Source organism: Gorilla gorilla, chromosome 23 (assembly GCF_029281585.2).
Source record: "Gorilla gorilla gorilla isolate KB3781 chromosome 23, NHGRI_mGorGor1-v2.1_pri, whole genome shotgun sequence".
In the NCBI taxonomy this organism is placed as follows: Eukaryota; Metazoa; Chordata; class Mammalia; order Primates; family Hominidae; genus Gorilla; species Gorilla gorilla.
Window position 1 is genome coordinate 18,019,496 of NC_086018.1, and position 20,869 is coordinate 18,040,364.

Here is a 20,869-nt window from a genome sequence, read left to right on the forward strand (position 1 = left end):
CAAGGCAGAGCTGCAAGAGCACAGGGACTGAGGTGGGGTAGAGTGGGCTCTGTATTATGGATACGTGTCACTGAGGTGGGGTAGAGTGGGCTCTGTACTACGGATACGTTTGATAAGCTTTTTCTTTTTCTTTAAGAGCTTTATACGGTTCACCCTTTAAAGTTTACATTTCAGTGGTCTTTAGGATATTCACAGAGTTGTGTGGCCATCACCAAAATCTAATTTTGGAACATTCATTAATAAATAAAAAGAGGTGCAGCTTCCCTGTGTTGTCCAGGCTGGTTTCAAACTTTTGGCCCTATGCCATCCTCTTGCCTAGGCCTCCCAAAGTGCTGGGGTCACAGGTGCGAGCCACCAAGCCTGGCCTAATTTTAGAACTTTTTTTTTTTGAGACAGGGTCTCACTCTGTACCCAGGCTGGAGTGCAGTGGCGTGATCTCAGCCCACTGCAGCCTCAATCTCCCGGGCTTAAGCGATCCTCCTTTCTCAGTCTTCTGAGTAGCTGGGACTACAGGCATGTGCCACCACACCCGGCTAAGTTTTTTATATTTTGTGGAGACGAGGTCCCATTATGTTGCCCAGGCTAGTCTTGAACTCCTGATCTCAAGCTATCCCCATGCCTTGTCCTCCCTAAATGCTGGGATTACAAGTGTGAGCCACCATGCCCAGCCTTCAACATTTTTTAAAGAAACTTTATACCTGTTAGCAGTCACACTCCCTTTTCCTTCAACCCTCAGCTACCACTTATACTTTCTACTGCTGTAGATTTGCCTATTCGGAATTTTCCATATAAATATAATTGTACAACATATGGTTTTTTGTGTGTGTGTGTGTGTGTGTGTGTGTGACAGTTTTCCTCATGTGCCCAGGTTGGAGTGCAGTGGCACAATCTCAGCTCACTGCAACCTCCGCCTACCAGGTTCAAGCGATTCTTCCGCCTCAGCCTCCCAAGTAGCCAGGATTACAGGTGCCCACCACCACACTCGACTAATTTTTTGTATTTTTAGTAGAGACTGGGTTTCATCATGTTGGCCAGGCTGGTCTCAAACTCCTGAGCTCAGGTGATCCGCCCGCCTCAGCCTCCCAAAGTGCAGGGATTACAGGCATGAGCCACCGCACCCAGCCACGTACAATATATGTTTTTATTTTGCAGCTGGCTTATTTCACTTAGCATAATATTTTCAAGGTTCAAGGTCCATGAACCATGTTTGGTATATATTTTATTCCTCTTTTGTTTTTTTTAGATGGAGTCTCGCTGTGTCACCCAGGCTGGAGTGCAATGGCACGATCTCGGCTCACTGCAACCTCCCCCACTGGGTTCAAGCAATTCTCCTGTCTCAGCCTCCTTAGTAGCTGGGATTACAGGTGTGTGCCACCATGCCTGGCTAATTTTCGTATTTTTAGTAGAGATGGGGTTTTGCATTGGTCTGGGGCTATGTTGGCCAGGCTGGTCTCGAACTCCTGACCTCAGGTGATCCACTTGCCTTGGCCTCCCAAAGTGCTGGGATTACGGACGTGAGCCACCGTGCCTGGCCAACTTTATTCCTTTTTATTGTCAAATATTCCATTTCTGGATGGCCATATCACATATTTTATAGCCATTCGTTAGTTGGTGGACATTTACATAGTTTCTACTTTTTGGTTATTATGAGTAAGCAGAACAATATGTTAATGTATAAATTTTTGTGTGGGCTGTGTTTTCATTTCTCTTGGGTATATACCTAGGGGTAGAGTTGCTGGGTCATACCCTACCTCTGTATTTGACCTTTTGAGGAATTGCCAGATGTTTCCCAAAGCAACTGCACTATTTTAAATTCTCACCAGCAGCTTAAATGAGGTTTCAGTTTCTCCTCATCCTCTCCAATACTTGTTATTGTCTATTTTAATTTTAGCCATTGTAATGGGTGTAATTTGCATTGTTTTGATCTGCATTTGCCTAGTGACTAATGATGTTGAGCATCTTTTTCATGTGCTTTTTGGCCATTTGTATATTTTCTTTGGAGTAATGTCTATTCAGATCCTCTGTCCATTTTTAAATTGGGTTGTTAGTCTTTTTATTGTTGGGTTGTAATAGTTCTTTATGCATTTGGATATAAGTCTGTTATTAAATATATAATTTGCAAATATATAGGGGGGATTTTATTTATTTATTTTCATTTTTGTTTTTTTGAGACAGTCTCGCTCTGTCGGCCAGGCTGGAGTGCAGTGGAAGTGGAGGGATGCAGGGGGTGTTAGTGATGCATTGTAATCATGCCGGAGAGCAGGACACCTCTCATAAGAGGTTTACCCAAGGGGGGCTGTGGAAAGGGCTAGAAATTGCTCCTGGAGGACGTGGAAAGCCACATAAGGTTTTTGACAGATTAGGGAAAGGCTGTGCCACTCTTTCTGAAGATGACAGTGTAGGCAGCCTTTCCATTTTGTGCCAAAAATAAAATTTTAAATACATAAATCACAGTAGTTTCTAGGACAACTGGGTAACTACATACAAAATATTGAGGTCGAGCCCCAACTTCATACCCTATACAAAACTTAACTCAAAATAAAAAACACCAGCCAGGCATGGTGGCGCGTGCCTGTAGTCCTGCCTAATCGACAGGCTGAGGCTGGAGGGTCACTTGATCCCAGGAGTTTGAGATTACAGTAAGCTATGATTGTACCAACATGTTCCAGCCTGGGTGACAGAGTGAGACTCTGTCTCTAAAAAACTTTTTAAAAAATTAACTCAAAATGGGTCAAAAACCTAAATTTACAAGCTAAAACTATAAATATCTTAGAAGAAAGCAGAGGCATACATCTTCATGACCTTGGATTAGGCAGTAGTTTCTTAGATATGATGCCAAAAAAGCACAAGCTACAAAAAACGTAGATAAATTTGACTTCATCAAAATTAAAAACTTGTACATCATAGGACACTGTCATAAGAGGGAAAAACAACCCATGGGTTGGGAGAAAATATTTGCAAATCACATATCAGGTAAGGGTTTAATATCCAGAATACATAAAGAACTCCTACAACTCAACAACAACAACAACAAAAAACAACTAAAAAATAGGCAACATACAGCTAGGCGCGGTGGCTCACACCTGTAATCCCAGCACTTGGGGAGGCCGAGGTGGGCAGATCACGAGGTCAGGAGATTGAGACCATCCTGGCTAACAGGGTGAAACCCTGTCTCTACTAAAAATACAAAAAAAGGAAAAAAAATTAGCCAGGCGTGGTGGTGGGCGCCTGTAGTCCCAGCTACTCAGGAGGCTGAGGCAGGAGAATGGCGTGAACCCAGGAGGTGGAGCTTGCAGTGAGCTGAGATCATGCCACTGCACTCCAGCCTGGGTGACAGAGTGAGACTCCGTCTCAAAAAATAAATAAATAAAAATAAATAAAATAAAAAATAGGCAAAATACTTGAATAAACCTATCTCCAAATAAGAGATACAAATGGCCAACAACCATGTGAAAAGATGCTCGACATCACTAGTCATTAGGGGATTGCAAATAAAAACCACAATGAGATGCCACTTCATTTCCATTATAAGGGCTATGATTTTTAAAAAAGACAATAATAAGCGTTGGCAAAGATGTAGAGAAATTGGAATTCTCTTTCTTTTTGAGACAGTCTCGCTCTGTCGCCCAGGCTAGAGTGCAGTGGCACAATCTCGTCTCACTACAGCCTTCGCCTCCCAAATTCCGGTGATTTTCCTGCCTCAGCCTCCTGGGTAGCTGGGACTATAGGCACACACCATCACGCCCAGCTAATTTTTTTTTTTTTTTTTTGAGACGGAGTCTCGCTCTGTCGCCAGGCTAGAGTGCAGTGGCGGGATCTCGGCTCACCGCAACCTCCACCTCCCAGGTTCAAACAATTACCCTGCCTCAGCCTCCCAAGTAGCTGGGACTACAGGAATGCGCCACCATGCCCAGCTAATTTTTGTATTTTTAGTAGAGACAGGGTTTCACTATGTTGGCCAGGATGGTCTCGATCTCTTGACTTTGTGATCCACCCACCTAGGCCTCCCAAAGTGCTGGGATTACAGGTGTGAGCCACTGCGCCCAGCCAATGCCCGGCTAACTTTTGTATTTTTAGTAGAGACAGGGTCTCATCATGTTGGCCACGCTGGTCTTGAACTCCTGACCTCAGGTGGTCTACCCATCTTGGCCTCCCCAAAGTGCTAGGATTACAGGGGTGAGCCACCGTGCCTGGCAGAGAAATTGGAATTCTCATACATTGCTGGAGAGAATGTGAAATGGTGCTGTGGAAAACAGTATGACAGTTCCTCAAAAAATTGAATGTAGAGTTACCATACGACCCAGAAGTTTCACTCCCAGGTATATATCCAAGAGAAAAGAAAACATGTCCACACAAAAACATATACGCAAATGTTTATAGCATCATTATAACATCATAAATAGCCAAAAGTGGAAACAACCCAAATGTCTACCAGCTGATGAATGGATAAACAGAATGTAGAATATCCATACAATGAATATCATGTGGCCACAGGAAGCAATGAAGGGCTGATGCATGCTACAACATGGATGAAGCTAAAAACATTACATAAATGAAGCAGTCACAAAGGATGACATTGCATTTTTATAAAATATCCAGAGAATACGGAGATCTATAGAGATAGTGTATTAGTTTCCCATGGCTGCCATAACAAGTTACCATAAAGTTGGAGGCTCCTATCTCTGGGTCCATGGCTCTGACTTCTGAGCCCATGTCTCTGCCCTCACTTTCTTAAAGGGCAGTACATGTTTGAGGCTGCGTAGTTTTATCAGCCTATTCCTGCTTCTAAAATTTTGGGAGTTCTTCTTTGATTTTGCCTAGACTATAAACTTTCTACTCCAAGCTGGCAGTGTTTCTGCTGGTAGAACATTCTCAAAATCCTTGTGGAACTTCTACGTATATGATGGAATTCATAGTATTAGATGAGGTTTCTCCACAGATCTTTCCTAGATAATTTTATCTCTCTTCCTCACTTCTGTGAGATGATTGAAGGGATTCATGAGTCCCATGTTTAATCCCTTTGGCACTAGAAAAATTTGGAAGATATGCCACACCCTTGGCATTCTCTACAGAACACACTTTCCTAACAGTAAATCTCCTAGTTTTAGCATTTTGGTTTTTTCCAATCTAAATAGCCTGAGAATTTCCCAAATCATTAAGTCTAGATTCCTTTCTGCTTAACAGTTCTTCCCTCAATTTCTCTCTCTTCTTTTTTTTTTTTTGTGTGTGTGTGTGTGTATTTTTAAAATTCTTTTTATTGTACCCTTAATTTATGTCTTTCGTGTTGCTTTTTTTTTTTTTTTTTTTGGAGACGGAGTCTCACTCTCTCGCCCAGGCTGGAGTGCAGTGGCGTGATCTCAGGTCACTGCAACCTCCACCTCCTGGGTTCAGGTGATTATCCTGCCTCAGCCTCCCAAGTGGCTGGGATTATAGGTGCCCACGACCACACCCAGCTAATTTTTGTATTTTTAGTAGAGACAGGGTTTCACCATGTTGACCAGGCTGGTCTTGAGCTCCTGACCTCAAGTGATCTGCCTGCCTTGGCCTCCCAAAGTGCTGGGATTATAGATGTGAGCCACCATGCCCGGCCTCCTCTTGCATTTTACTACAAGCAGAAAGAAGAAACCAAGCTGAGTCTTTTTTTTTATTTTTTTGAGACTGAGTCTCACTCTGTCGCCCAGACTGGAGTGCAGTAGCGCGATCTCGGCTCATTGTAACCCCCACCTCCCAGGTTCAAGTGATTCTCCTGCCTCAGCCTCCCAAGTAGCTGGGATTACAGGTGCCCACCACCACGCCCGGCTAATTTTTGTATTTTTAGTAAAGATGGGATCTCACCATGTTGGCCAGGCTGGTCTTGAACTCCTGACCTCAGGTGATCTGCCTGCCTCAGCCTCCCAAAGTGCTGGGATTATAGGCATGAGTCACTGTGCCCGGCCCAAGCTGAGTCTTGAATGCGTTGATTGGAAGTCTGCTCAGCTAAATGTGCAAACTTATTGCTTATGATTCTGCCTTCCACACAGCTACGGGACACAATCCAGCTACACTTTTTGCCATTATATTACAAAGATCACCTTTGCTCTAGTTTCCAGTAACATGTTCCTTGTTTCCTTTGTTCCTTTAGAATCACCTTTAATTTTCATGTTTCTAACAACATTCTGTTTTTGATAGTATATGTATTCTTGAAGATAATACAGACTTTCTGTATCAAGTTCGTCATTTCCTTTAAGGCAGAGTCTGGGTGACAGAGTCTTTAACATCCACATTTATACCCACAGCGTGTTCAAGGAAACCTAGGCCTTTTCTATCATGCTTCTCACAATTCTACTAGCCCTCCTTTGTTATTGAGTTACAAAGCCACTGCCACATTTTTAGGCACCCTACTCCTGGTAACAAAATTCATATGTTTCCTGTGGCTGCTATAACACGTTACTACAAGCTTGGTGGCTTAAAAGAACAGAAATTTAGGCCGGGTGCGGTGGCTCACGCCTGTAATCCCAGCACTTTGGGAGGCTGAGGTGGGCAGATCACAAGATCAGGAGATCGCAACCATCCTGGCTAACATGGTGAAACCCCTGTCTCTACTAAAAATACAAAACAACTAGCCAGGCGTGGTGGCGGGCGCCTGGAGTCCCAGCTACTCGGGAGGCTGAGGCAGGAGAATGGCTGAACCCGGGAGGTGGAGCTTGCAGTGAGCCGAGATAGCGGCACTGCACTCCAGCCTGGGCGACAGAGTGAGACTCTGTCTCAAAAAAAAAAAACAAATTTAATCTCACAGTTTCAAGGCCAGAAGTTCAAAGTCAGTACCATGGGTAAAAATCGCAGTGGCAGCAGGGAGGCTATAGGAGAGGAACCTGTTTCTTGCATCTTTTAGCTTTTGGTCACTGCTGGTACTCCTTGGCTTGTGGCTGTATCACTCCAGTCTTCAAGTCCAGCATCACGAGGTAAATACATTCTCTGTATTCCATCTTCACGTCGCCTTCTCTGTGTGTGTGAACTTTCCTTCTGCCTCCCTCTTAGGAGGATACATGCAATTGCACTTAGGGTCCACCCGCATAACCCAGGATAGCCCTCCATCTCAAGATGTTTAACTTCATCATATTTGCAAAGACCTTTTTCTCAAATAAGGTCACATTTACAGGTTCCAGGGAATAGGACCTGATTTAAGGACTGTTATTTAGCCTGCCACAGACAGAAAGTTGATTAGTGATTGCCAAGGGTGCTGTAGGGAAATGGAGTTTTCATTTGGAGTGAAGATGATGTTCTAAAATTAGGCCAGGCACGGTGGCCCATGCCTGTAATCCCAACACTTTGGAGGCCAAGGCCAGTGGATCACTTGAGGCCAAGAGTTTGAGACCAGCCTGGCCAACATGGTGAAATCCTGCCTCTACTAAAAATAAAAAAATCAGTAGGGGGTGACAGCGCATACCTGTAGTCCCAGCTACTTGGGAGGGTGAGGCAGGAGAATCACTTGAACCTAGGAAGTGGAGGTTGCAGTGAGCTGAGATGGTGCCACTGCACTTCAGCCTGTGTGACAGAGCGAGACTCCACCTCAAAAAAAAAAAAAGAAACAAAATGCTTTAAAATTGATTTTGGTAATGCTGCAGAACTCTGAATGTAGTACCAAAAACCATTGAATGGCATGTTTTAAATGGGTGAATTGTATCTCAGCCAGCCTATTACATATATTTTTAATGGAACGAGTGAAAATGATGAATAACAGGTCTGTTTTCCCTTGGTGGCCAGGTCAGGGCCGTGTGATTTCCTTGGGTGAAGGGCACTGCTGGGGCTGCCTCGTCCCTACTTGGTTTCTGATGGTGTGTCCTGTGGGCTGGGGCCAAGGTCCCATGGGGCTACGGATACTATCATGGAACCACTCTTTCTGGAATTTGATGGTATTTCAAAATCTATTAGGAAAACTCTGAGACATGAAAGCACAGAGGCGTCATATTCCTCTAATCTGGAGTCAGCAGTTGCTGTGGTTTGGTGACTTTTCCCTTGGCTGTCTCTCTGTCCCTCCTGAAGTGTCGAGGGCACATCCCCACCCTCAGGGTTGTATCTCTGCTGAGCATCTCCACACTGGCCTGTACTAGGGCCCCACCTGACAATCACATGGAGTCACTATTGTCATCAATGGGAAGGCCTCTTTCAAGTTTCAATGCTTTTTTCCTAATAGTTGGCTTCTTTGAATCAGGATCCAAACGAGGGTCTTTTCTCCCCTCTGGCCCCTCCCAGCCTGGTGAAGGAGCAGCCCAGCTGTCCTGCCGCCCTCCCCATGAGCTCTGATGTCTCCCAAGCTGCTGATTCATCCTGCCTGCCCCCTCCTTCTTATGAACTGGGTGCTAAATCGGAGAGCAGAGAGGGTGCCATGGTCTTTTAGCAAAAATATATCCGAAGTATTGCCTTAATTTGTATTTCTGGGCATCTTGATATTCCCATAAGACCACAATTTGGAGGTTTGGAGAGCAACAACAGCCTGACCCTTGTAAAGCTCCTATTATCTTTCCGATGGTTTCATCATTTAATTAGGGATTGTAGACTAATTCTGGCTTTTCTCCCACATTCGTTACATGGAGTTGTTTTTTTTTTTTTTGTCAAGAAAGGTTTTCTTTCGTCAGCCAGGGCTAGATGATTGTTTGAAACCCTGTGTGTTCAGGACCTCCAGGAATGCTGTTTTTCTGATCTTTCCAGTCTAAGGAGTCTCCCCAAGGGCCACAGATGGGTTCTCTTTGAGTGACATTTTGAGCTCAGGGCTGTGTATCTGGGGTGTTCTGGTCCATTGCTGTCATTCATTTTGATGCTTAGATGGTCCCATCCTCATCTTGCAGGAGCTCCTGTGTCTCTTGGGGCCCTCACACAACCTCTTTAGTTTTTCTTAGTCTGCTGGCATTTAGACCCAGATTGGCTGCTCCTCTAGGGAGTGAACCCTGGGGACTTCTGCCGGTAAAGTGGCATTTGGAGCATGCTACGTGGGCGCTGGTCTGTTCATTGCTTTGGGCCTTTCAGTGAACAGAACTAAGAAAAAACATGTTTTTGAAATAACAGCAACAACAAAAACCCATAATTTTACACTAATATTTCTAATTCAAATTTAAACTTATATGTAGGGTTTTTACTTCTTTCATTTTAAACATGTGTCTTTTCTGTTACTATGAATATCTTGGTTTCTAATATTATTAGCATACTTGGTTGCTTTACTTTAAAATCATTTCAGAATAAACAGTTTATATTACCACTGATAACAAAAGGTAGACTAAACATTTAAGATTACCTTGAAGTTCTAATTGTCCTTAAAATGTATCCCTTTTATTGAGAACATTTTGCTTTTTGTTTCATTTTTTTAAAAAGCCTCTCAAAAGATTTCTTTTCTCTATATGATTCTGCCACCAACTTAATATTCAGCTCATTTGTTTTAGTTTATTTGGAATGTTTAGGAATTGGACCTTTTTCTTTAGATTTGCTATACTTTTCATTTTAGAAAAATATTTTAGGCTGGCTACAGTGACTCACACCTGTAATCCCAACACTTTTGGAGGTTGAGGACTGAGCAAAAGACAAGCCGGCCAACATGGCAAAACCGCGTCTCTACAAAAAATACAAAAAATTGGCCAGGCGTGGTGGCTCACGCTTGTAATCCCAGCACTTTGGGAGGCTGAGGTGGGCGGATCAGAAGGTCAGGAGATCGAGACCATCCTGGCTAACACAGTGAAACCCCGTCTCCACTAAAAAATACAAAAAATTAGCCAGACGTGGTGGTGGGCGCCTGTAGTCCCAGCTACTTGGGAGGCTGAGGCAGGAGAATAGCTTGCACCACCCGGGAGGCGGAGCTTGCAGTGAGCTGAGATTGCACCACTGCACTCCAGCTTGGGCCACAGAGTGAGACTCCATCTAAAAAATAAATAAATAAATAAATTAGCTGGACATGGTAGCGCATGCATGTAGTCCCAGCTGCTCAGGAGGCTGAGGTGGGGAGGCTCACTTGAGCCCAGGAAGTTGAAACTGCAGTGAGCGATGATCGCGTCACTGCACTCCAGCCAGGGCGACAGAGTGAGACCCCATCTCAAAAAATATATATATTTTTTAGAGAAATAAAATTCACTGAGTTGCCCCTCAGTTGCCCAGGCTGAACTCCTGGGTGTAAGCAATACTCCTACTTTATCCTTCCAAGTAGCTGGGATTACAAGACTGTGCCACTGTGCCTAGCTTTGATTTGCTTTTTTTGTTTTGAGACAGTTTTCGCTCTTGTTGCCCAGGCTGGAGTGCAGTGGCGTGATCGCGGCTCACTGCAACCTCTGCCTCCTGGGTTCAAGCAATTCTCCTGCCTCAGCCTCCCAAGTAGCTGGGATTACCGGCATGCGCCACCATGCCTGGCTAATTTTTTTTGTATTTTTAGTAGAGATGGAGTTTCACCATGTTGGCCAGGCTGGTCTTGAATTCCTGTCCTCAGGTGACCCTCCTGTCTTGGCCTCCCAAAGTGCTGGGATTACAGGTGTGAGCCAAGGTGCCCGACTTGATTTGGCTTTATCTTCTCAATAGTAAAAGATTTACGTGCTTCTGAAGTGAAAACCCGTAACACTGTGGGTTTAGAGAGGGCACATTTCCAGCCCAGTTCCTGATACTTGCTGGGTTGTTGATTTTCAATTTTGGTGTATCTTTCCAGTGTTTCTCATGGCAGATTTAAGCAAATATGTGTGTTTAGATTCCGCAGGTCTTATATAAAATGTGTATGTCATGCAGTGTATGTAGCATGGAGCATGTGTTTCTATCCTTTCTCCTTCCTTGTGTTCACTCCACAATATGTTGTGAGGCACTTGTGCAAGATTTCCACATGTCAAGCAAGTGTGGAAATTCTGTGAAGCTTTTAACTTTTTGAGGTGGGGTCTCACTCTGTCGCCCAAGCTGGGGTGCAGTGGAGTGGTCACAGCTCATTGCAGCATTGATCTCCCAGGCTCAAGCCTCAGCCTCCCACTTTGAGGCCACTGGCGTGTGCTACCACACCAGGGTAATGTTTGTTTGTTTGTTTTGTAGAGATGGTGTCTTACTATGTTGCCCAGGCTGGTCTTAAACTCCTGGCCTCAAGGGACCCTCCTGCCTTGGCTTCCCAAAATGTTGGAATAATAGATGTGAGCCTCCACGATTGGCCTCTATGGAGTTTTTTAAGATTTCCGTTTTCTTATCTGTAAACTGGGTGTGTTAGTAGTACCTGCCTCTGGGTGGTTGGGAGAAATCAAGGTGATAATGCATGTGAATTGTTGACTCCTGTGTCTGGCACCGTAAAGTGCCAAGTGCTAGCTGTTACTGTCATGATGTTCATTGTTTATGGTTTGTAATACTCAGCCTCAGGTACAGCTGGACACTTATATTTTGATAGCCAGCAGGGGAGCTGGAGCAGACCAAATGAAGATAAGGGAGTTTCCTGACTCTTTAGCCCTTTTTTCTGCAGCAGTTCTAGGGGAGTTGGTGTGCTTTGGAGCAGAAAGGGGCATAATAATCTGTCCATCTGGATGGGGGTGGGGGTGGATGGTGAGGAGTCAGGAGTGAAAGAGCCCAGCCAGGGGGATCAGAGGCGCAGTTTCAGATCCAGGACTTTCTCCCCTGGAAAGGAGTTGTTGTGGTTGACCCATTGCGTTCAGCCCCTAGATGTTCCTAGATAAACCTGCCTTTGGGGGAATGTAGGAAGTATCATCGCCCACAAGAAAGCTCCTTGGCTGGCAGCATGACAGCTTCCTGTGCTTGTTTCTCACATCAGGCATCCCCTCCCTCCCTGCTCCCCACTAAGCCTCCTCACGCTGGTCTGGTAGCAGAGCTGGAGCAGATGGCAGTGGCTGCCCCTACTGTGGGTCAGGAGTGGTGCTGGGCACTGCAGGGTGATGACGCCTGCCCACTGCATTCCAGGTGCTGGGCTGGCAGTGGGTCTTGCTCAGCCCTGGTGTTATGCAGAAGGGCTTTGGGGACATGGTCCTGAGCTTTGTTTGAGTGTCTTATGTCTAAGTAAAAGTATCTTGTTGCTTTTGAAACCTACTTCCCCTTGTTTTACCTTTTATGGATGTGGAGAAAACAAATTCATTCAAAGTATCGCAGACCTAAAAAATGGTCCAGGGCCTTAGGAGCTGTGAGGTGTTGACCTGGCTGGCCCCCAGGCCCTTCTCCCCTCATACCCGGCCACCTTGCTTCTGTTCCTGAGTGTCCTCAGGTTCCCACACCTCCATTGCCCCCATTCTCATACCACTGTCCTTCAGGGACAGGCTGCCTGTGGGCCCCCTTCACACGCACATCAGCTTTCCTATCAGGAATTGATGGGGATAGCCGGAAGCTGGGCGTGTTGACAGAACTGCCTTGGTGTCCGCTTGTTCTGGCCAGGCCTCGCTGCTTATCCCAGCTTTTCCTCTCCCCTGGGCCTTTCTTCTTCATGTTGTCCTGTGCTAATTCCCCGAGCTGAAAAAAAGAAGTGGGGTAGAGTTTGGAGCTAGATGTGGGATGATAAAGATTTCGAAAGTGTCTTTGTATTTTTACACTCATCTGAGACCACTTTTCATCATCCTTCCCTCTGCCCTGCCATCTTATGAGTGTAGTGGATGGACTCTGAGTGTCACAGTGACTCAGGAGGAAGGTTGGGTGAGCAGGGCACGGAGCCGGGGCTTTGCCCCTTCCAGGCTGCCCTGCCAGAAGGATGGGCACTTCAGCAGAAGACAAGGATGTTTCTCTGAAATAAGACTTTACCTCAGACATCCATGTATTGACCACAAGACCAACTCACAGTAGTGATTTCCCTGAAATACTTGGGAGTGAGTGTCCTTGGGGCCAAAGAGGACAATGGGTGGGAGGCAGCCCCTGCCAGGCAATCCCAGAAACACAGCAGCTTGCATATAGCGGGCCTTGGCAGCCAGTGGCCTTCACCTCACCTGAGAGTGGGCTTCACCCTCTCCCTTGCCTGTGCGTAAATGGAGATGAACACAGATTCTCCCGGAAAGCGCAGCCAGGGGAGGGCCGCCCAGATTTTCAGCAGATACTGCGTCATCAGTGAAAAGGCAGCAACAGGCTGGGCTGAGAAATGAAAGCCCTTCTTTACAGATAGTGCAAAGACACAGCGGCCCACCCACGGCTGCCTCTGACAGGCCTTGTGCCCTCAGGCCAGCGCCTCATCACCCCCAACCTGCCTGTCCCCTTTGTGATGAAGAGAGGGCACTCGAGATGGCTCCCAGCTCTCTCAGCTGAGTGCCTTTCCATCAGGGGAGAGGAGTGGCCGTTGGAGGCTCTCTGTCCCCTTCTTGTTTCTTTGTGCCTGTTATTGGCCAGCCTAGCTGAGCACTGACGGCTCTGTTCCGAGAGGCGGATTCCAGAGGAGGCCGAGCGAGCGTCTGAATCTGCCTTGCAGGATGGGCTTCAGCTCGGTGCCAGCAGGCGAGGGGGCGGGAAGGGGGAGTCCGATGACTGCGCTTCTTCATCTGGTATTAAACTGCTTCCTGTTTTTACTTTTAGGACGAATACCTTTCTCTCGTGGCCAGGCTCATTATCCATTTTCGAGACATTCGTAAGTAAGATTTCGCATTTCTGGGTTGTTGAGATCTCTGTGAGAGGCCAGCCCTGACGCTGCCTCGGCAGAGCTTTCTGGGCAGGCCGTGGTGCCTGAGTCAGAAGGTCTGTGTCACCTCACTTGCTTCTGGGAAGTTCTTCACTGCCTTGCGTTTGATTCCAGATCCCCCCATCCTCCCAGAGCCTTGGCCTCAAAAATGCTGATTCTAGCATCATGGAAATGCTGTCCTCAAAGTGGTCTAAACGGGTTGCTGTTTCACTTGCTCACTTAATCTCCCTTTTCATAGGGCTGTTGTTTTTACTTCTGGGAAGTTCTGTTTACCCTGGAACAGAAACTCTCTTCCCTAAAAGTTGATTTTATTGACCCATGGAGGCCAGAGACACTTAGGCATATGTTCCCTCCAGACTAGAAGCTTCTGAGGAGGACCTCCTGAGTCTGCACCCTGGCTCCCTGCTGTCCTGAGGGCCCCCGTGTTAACCTCATGTTGTGCCTTCTCTGATTCAGAGGGCCCAGTGTGGTTCTGTCAGCCAGGCAGTGGCCCCAGCTCTACAGAAATGAGTTGTCATTGCATGCTAGGGCCAGGGTCTTCGTGCTTGTGTGTGTTACGTGGACGTATGTGGACACCAAGTGTTCCTGGATGGCCACAGCCTGTGAAGGAAACTGGGGCCAGCAGCTGCTCTGTGTTTTCAGCCAACAATGGCTCCTGCCCACTGCCACTGCATAACCACCAGAGGCAGGCTTCTCTTGACACAGGCCTGTCCTTGGAGCATGTGCCTGGCGAGTCCTATTTCTATTCCCCTGTGGGTTAGGGACAGGCAGCTGTACCTTCAGTGTGTTGCTGGGTCAAAGGGAGACATTGAGCACCCCAGAGCCTGGTAGGTTTTGCTTCTTTCCACACTAACTTTTCACCAGAATGGCCAGCAAAGTGAACTTCACTGATCTCACTCTCTGTGGTGTTGGAAAGTCACTGGGATGTGTAAGAGGAGAAGGAGCAGCCCAGATGATCTGGCCCAGATGCGCTGGCAGACTCCGCATGTTCTGCTTTCAGGGACAGTGGCCTGGCTGGTGCACACAGTCCTGTGGGGCTCATGAGGTCATGGGAAGCAGCCGAGCAGGAGGCTCAGGGCCCCATGACTGCTACAGAAGTTCTCCGCTGGGCACTGGGGTCAGCTGGACTGGCTTCCAGCTGGCCGTGGACAACCTCAGTTTCCTCATCTAGGTAACAGAGACACTGCCTCACCAGAGTGGGCTGCAAAGGGAGGCAGTGTCAAGTCTTGGCACCACTCCAGCCCCGCCGTGGGTTCCTGTAGCGTTCTATTATTTGTTTGCTCAGGGCTGAGCTGAGACTCTGGACCTGGGAAAAAGGAAAGCCAGAGTAGGCCCAGGGTCCCCAACCCCAGAGTGCTTCAGCCTTGGGGGCAGCTCCCTAAGGCCCCAGGTTGACCCTGGAGCTACTCTGCACCCTCTGCACCCCTTGTCAGGTCCCTTGTGGGGTCAGCGCTGCCAAGAGTAGAAACACTTCCCCCAGTAGCGGGGAGTACTAGGAGCTCCGTGGGGATTAAGGCTTGGGCAAATGCCTACAGAACTGACCTACCCATGGAAATATGTGGTTATATAAAACTATGTTTACTTTGGTTTTTTTGTTTGTGTTTTCATATAGATAACAAGAAATCTCAAGCTTCCGTCAGTGGTAAGAGTTTTCCCTTTTGAGTTAAAGTTTCTCCCAACTTTGGATTTGAGGTGGCAAGAATGACATAGTGCATGCCTCATGTGCCTGGGTTAACCTGTCACTAGAGGAGAATGCTTGCGGAGAGAACTCTGGAGGGAGGAGGCTGACCAGCTGTGCCCTGACCTCTCCAGCCCTTCATCTTCCTGCAGACTGTGAAGTCGCATGATCCTCCCCATCCCGTTTCACACAAATGCTGCCTTTGCCCAGCAAAAAGATAAACACTCACAAAGCTATTAAGACATTATCCAAAAGTGTTGAGCTCTCTGGTAGAGAATTATTATGCTGTTTTCAGTGTAATAATATGTAGTAGCATTTCTGAGAAAATGCTGTGAATTCACTTTTTTAAGTTACAAAGTTTCTTTGTAAATTTAGAAATCTGGCTGGGTGCTGTGGCTCATGCCTGTAATCCCAACACTTTGGGAGGCTGAGGCAGGCAGATCAGTTGAGGTCAGGAGTTCAAGACCAGCCTGGCCAATATGGTAAAACCCCATCTCTACTAAAAACACAAAAATAGCCGGCTGTGGTGGCACGCGTTGTAGTCCCAACTACTCAGGAGGCTGAGGCATGAGAATCGCTTGAACCTGGGAGGCTGAGGTTGCAGTGAGTTGAGATCGCACCACTGCACTCCAACCTGGATGACTGAGTGAGACTCCATCTCAAAAAAAAAAGTTTAGAAATCCATATTTTTAAATTTCAGGGTTTATCACATAAGGGGAATTCTGTCAATTCAGCCTTGGTCTCTGCTGACTAAGCTGCAAGGGAAGGGGTTGAACAGATCCAGGCTGGCCAACTGCATTCTGCCATTGGGAAGGGAGTGCACTGACCTCACAGGCTGCACGCCACTGTCTGCCCTGCCCTAGACAGTAGAGCTGTACATGCCAGCTGTCTCTGCCCGTGTGGGTCTCACCTCTCAGCCAGGACAGGGATTCTTGGCTAACTGGGGCTGAGCGGCAGCGAGAGCATGTGGCCAGAACATCTGGGCCCCTTGGCATTGGAGCATGGGGTCCTGGGTACCACCCAGTTGTGTGACATGGCGGTCCTGCCAGGACATACCTGTCTGTGGGTAGCTGTTTGCTATGAAGTCCACACTGTTGTGACAATGGCATCCTTGTCCTTGGTTGTGGCATTGCTCACTGAGCTGCTGACCTGGTGGGCTTGGGACATTTCTCCTCAGTGCTCTGTGGAGCCCTCCTCTGCACCCCTCAGCTGTTCTGGCATGGTGGCCCTGCACACAGGGGCCCAGGCTGAGTTGGACTCTGCAATAGCACGAGTGGAGCTGTGTGTGCCTGTGGACTTGTGCCCTCCCTGGGAGAGCATCCCCTGGCCACTGTGTTACCGCTTGCTCAGAAGGGCCCATCGTGCTTTGTATGCTCACCCAGCAGGAGGGCTGGACAGCCAGGAGAGGCAGGGGTTGCCACCTGCCCTCAAGGCCTCAGCCCATCTTTAGCGTATCTGCCGGCATCAGAGAGGTCATTTGTCCCTTAACATTAGGACCCTGGTCCAGGCCAGGCTAGAGGTATGGGTCATGCAGTGACCAACACACCTGGCGTCCTAGCCATTCGTATTTGGGAGTCTCCAGGAGCCTAATCTCTTACTGCTTGGGGCTGTGAGGGGATTGAGCCTGTAGGTAGGAGAGATCTGTGCTCTGTGAGCCTTACGCCCTTTGAGCTATGGTCAGTCTGATAGGCCCTTTCCTGAGAAGCTCTGCCCTTGTGTTCCCACAGATCCTATGAATGCACTCCAGAGCCTGACTGGCGGACCTGCTGCGGGAGCCGCTGGAATTGGCATGCCTCCTCGGGGCCCGGGACAGTCTCTGGGCGGGATGGGTAGCCTTGGTGCCATGGGACAGCCAATGTCTCTCTCAGGGCAGCCGCCTCCTGGGACCTCGGGGATGGCCCCTCACAGCATGGCTGTCGTGTCTACGGCAACTCCACAGAGTGAGTACCACACTTCTTGGAGGATTTGCCGCTTTCCTTGCAAACGACAACACATTTTATTCCTGTGCTTATGATGGTATCAAGAAAAGCATGGAGAAGCTCCAAATCGCTCTGGTTTTTTTGTTTTTTAAATCTTTGTTGTATGTGGAGAGAAAAGGCTTCCAATTTTCGTTGAGCTCCCAGAAGGGTTAAGGGATGCTGGGCCCTCCTCCTCCTCCTAGCCCTGGGCAGGAGGGTGGGGATGGCCTGAGACTCCATCCAAAGGTTTGTGTTTTGTGGCTGAAATAGATACAGTGTGTTTCAGAGGGTTCTCAGCTACAAGGCAGGGCTGAGTGCCAGCAACCACAACTCCACTGTCTGCCCGAGCTCTGGGCACCATCTCTTCTAGTGCTGCCCTTGCCCCTTGGTCACCATGGGTGTGGCTTGCAGCCATATTATCTTCTGGCTTCCTTTCCATGAAGGAGACTCTGTGTCCTCTCCACACGGCTGCTGTGGTGGGAAACTGGGCTGTGATCAGGTGTTATAGGTGAACCAAAGCTGCTCTAAAGGGGAGGCAAAGAACCTCCCTCTTCTTTCCAGGACCTGTCTTTTGAGACGGGGTCTCGCTCTGTGGGCCACATTGGAGTGCAGTGGCACAATCACGGCTCACTGCAGCCTGGACATCCTGGGCTCAGGTGATCCTCACACCACAGCCTCCCAAGTAGCTAGGACTATAGGCTCACAGCACCGCACCCGGCTAATATTTTGTATTTTTTGTAGAGATGGGACTTCACCATGTTGCCCAGGCTTATCTTGAACTCCTGGGCTCAAGCGATCTGCTCACCTCGGCCTCCCAAAGTGTTGGGATTACAGGCGTGAGCCACCACGCCTGCCCTTAGGACCTATCTTGATGTATCCTTGAGTCCCATCAATATTTCTTAGAGTGTGCTGTGCCCACTGCAAAGTGCTTTAGTGTTTTTTTCCCCTTTCATGTAACTTTTTGTTTTTAAAATAGGAGTCACAGGAAGTTGCGGAATAGCATAGAGAGTTCCCACATGTCCTTTACCCAGCTCTCCCCAATAATAATATCTTACATAGAACATTGTCAAAACCAAGAAATTAATGTTGAGGCAGTGTAATCACCTCAGTTAGAGACTTAACTTGGACTTCATCAGTTTTTTTTTTTTTTGAGACAGAGTTTCACTCTTGTTGCCCAGGCTGGAGTGCAGTGTTGTGATCTCAGCTCACTGCAACTTCTGCCTTCCGGGTTCAAGCAGTTCTCTTGCCTCAGCCTCCGACTACCTGGGACTACAGGCGCCTGCCACCATGCCCAGCTAATTTTATATTTTTAGTGGAGATGGGGTTTCACCATGTTGGTCAGGCTGGTCTCAAACTCCTGACCTCAAGTGATCTTCTCTCCTGAGCCTCCCAAAGTGCTGGGATTACAGACGTGAGCCATCATGCCCGGCCGACTTCATCAGTTTTTTACCCTCATTCTTGGGCTACATATATGGGTATGTGTAGGTCTGTGAGATTTTACCACGTGTCAAATCAAGTAGCCATCACCACAGTTGGCATGCGGAGCCGTTCCATTACCACCAACCAACTCTCTTGTGTTACCTCTCAGAGATCGCGCCCTCCCTCCAGCCCTAAGCAGTGACAATTGCTGATCTGTTGTGTGTCTCTGTAGTTCTGTCCCTTTGTGAATGTTGTATAAATGGAATCATACCGTATGTGACTTTTTGAGATTGGCTTTTTAAATTCAATCTGATACCCTTGAGATCCACCCAGGTTTTATCAGTAATTCATTCCTTTTCATCACTAAGTAGTGTTCCATGGAACGGATTTTCCACAGTTTGCTTATTCATTCACCCATGAAGGACATTTGGGTTGTTTCCTGCTTTTGCTTACTATTATGCAAACAAAGCTGCTGTGGATATCTGTGTACAGGCTTCAGTGCTTCAATATATTTTTGTCACACATCCCTCATGATAACCCTATGAAGAGGGCAGCATCGCCCCCTCTGCTTTGTCAGTGTAGCAGCTGCTAACGAGAACTGGAGTCACACCCCAGGCCAAGAGCTGAGATCGAAGCTGCTGCCTGACCCCGTCCTCACACTCCTACCCTATCCTGTGTCAGGTTTCCTCTTCTTTGAGGCCATAGGCATCCTCATTTCTACCCACTCCTGCTCTGGAATCTTCTTCCATCCCGAGCCACCTTCCCTTCTCATACCTTAATTCTCCTCTTACTTCCTGTTGTCTAACTCTCAGCACATGCTGGTTTCCTCATCCTAGAACAATCTGCCTGGTTCTTCGTCCCAAGCTCTCATTACCTCACTCTTTTTAGCACATCAGATAAGTACACCAGCTGGGTTTAGGGAGGACCCACAGAAGTGCCGGCTCAAGTTCCTTGTCACGTTCTACTCTTGTGTACTTGGTGCATTTTTTTTTTAATCATGAGCTTATACTTGATAATAAATTGTTTTTAAATGTATGAGTTTAGAATGCTCACATGAGTTGCCTTATCATCCCACTTCAGAGACTTTGTCTTAAACCAGTTCTTTGTCAGAAGTTCAGTGGTGAAGCTTGATATCCTGCCCACGCCCTCCCCAGTCTGGCCTTGGCCCCCACATCCTGTTTTTAGCTTCCAAGGGGACTGGTCTTCTGTGTGGCACTAGTTGAAAGTTACAGTGGGGGCCGGGCGCGGTGGCTCACGCCTGTAATCCCAGCACTTTGGGAGGCTGAGGCAGGCGGATCACGAGGTCAGGAGATCGAGACCATCCTGGCTAACACGGTGAGACCCTGTCTCTACTAAAAATACAAAAAATTAGCCGGGCGTAGTGGTGGGTGCCTGTAGTCCCAGCTACTCGGGAGACTGAGGCAGGAGAATGGCATGAACCTGGGAGGCGGAGCTTGCAGTGAGCCGAGATCGTGCCACTGCACTCCAGCCTGGGCAACAGAGCGAGACTCTGTCTCAAAAGAAAAAAGAAAAAGTTACAGTGGATTCTCTACTTCAGGATCTTGTTACCACCTTTGTCAGAGACCAACTCTCCCTGCCCTTCACCACTTGCCTCCCTGGTCTCCCTGAAACTAGTAGTGTTGTCTGATGGGCATTTGATACCCCTTCCTGACACCTTTCCCAAACACTACTGCATGATTAAGGCCCTTTCAGATCTTCATCTAGTGCCACCAAGAGGACAGAGCCTGGGTCAGAGGTTTTGCCAGGGACTCTCAAAGGGTAGGCCAGGGGACATTGTGATAGTTTTCAGGTGACCCAGGTTAGTCGGAAAAGGCTGAAACTGCTGGTTGTTCCAATGGCTGGGGCTGCAGTAGAGAGTTGGAAGCAAAGCTTTTCACTCTGCGCATTTTTGTTTCTCATGAGTTTTATATAACGTGCATGTAAAGCCGACTTTAAAAATAATTTCTACTGCCAGTTGTGTGATGGACTGGGGTGCTGAGGACATGTTCTCCTCCTGGATAACTAGGTTCTGGTTAGGATGCACTTTGGAATGCTGGCCTGCAGCAGTTGGGAAGGCTTTGTCCTCCAGAGCCTCGGCTGCTGCAAGGTGGGGAAAAGAAAGCTTGGGATTCCTGTAGTCAGCCAGGATTTGTGCTGGGTCCTGTGTCACCCCCCATACCCCCCAGAAGCAGGTGCAGATTGAAGCAGGTGCAGATTGGAGGAACATGACCCCAG

General features: G+C 47.7%; 1 protein-coding gene across 9 annotated transcripts in view; it reads left to right on the plus strand.

Annotated features, from left to right (window-relative positions):
• The window catches only part of MED15 (mediator complex subunit 15), an 80,211-nt gene that overhangs the window by 30,539 nt on the left and 28,803 nt on the right, over window positions 1-20,869 (plus strand). For 4 of the 9 annotated variants that reach the window (XM_004063058.5, XM_004063059.5, XM_055375007.2 and 1 more), the window contains exons 3-5: window positions 13,477-13,528; window positions 15,192-15,221; window positions 16,985-17,197. In XM_004063058.5, the coding sequence (XP_004063106.2) occupies window positions 13,477-13,528; window positions 15,192-15,221; window positions 16,985-17,197 (295 nt within the window). Of the gene's footprint in view, window positions 1-13,003; window positions 13,389-13,476; window positions 13,529-15,191; window positions 15,222-16,984; window positions 17,198-20,869 lie in introns of those variants that run through there. The other 5 variants (XM_055375008.2, XM_055375010.2, XM_055375009.2 and 2 more) reach the window with 4 other exon arrangements.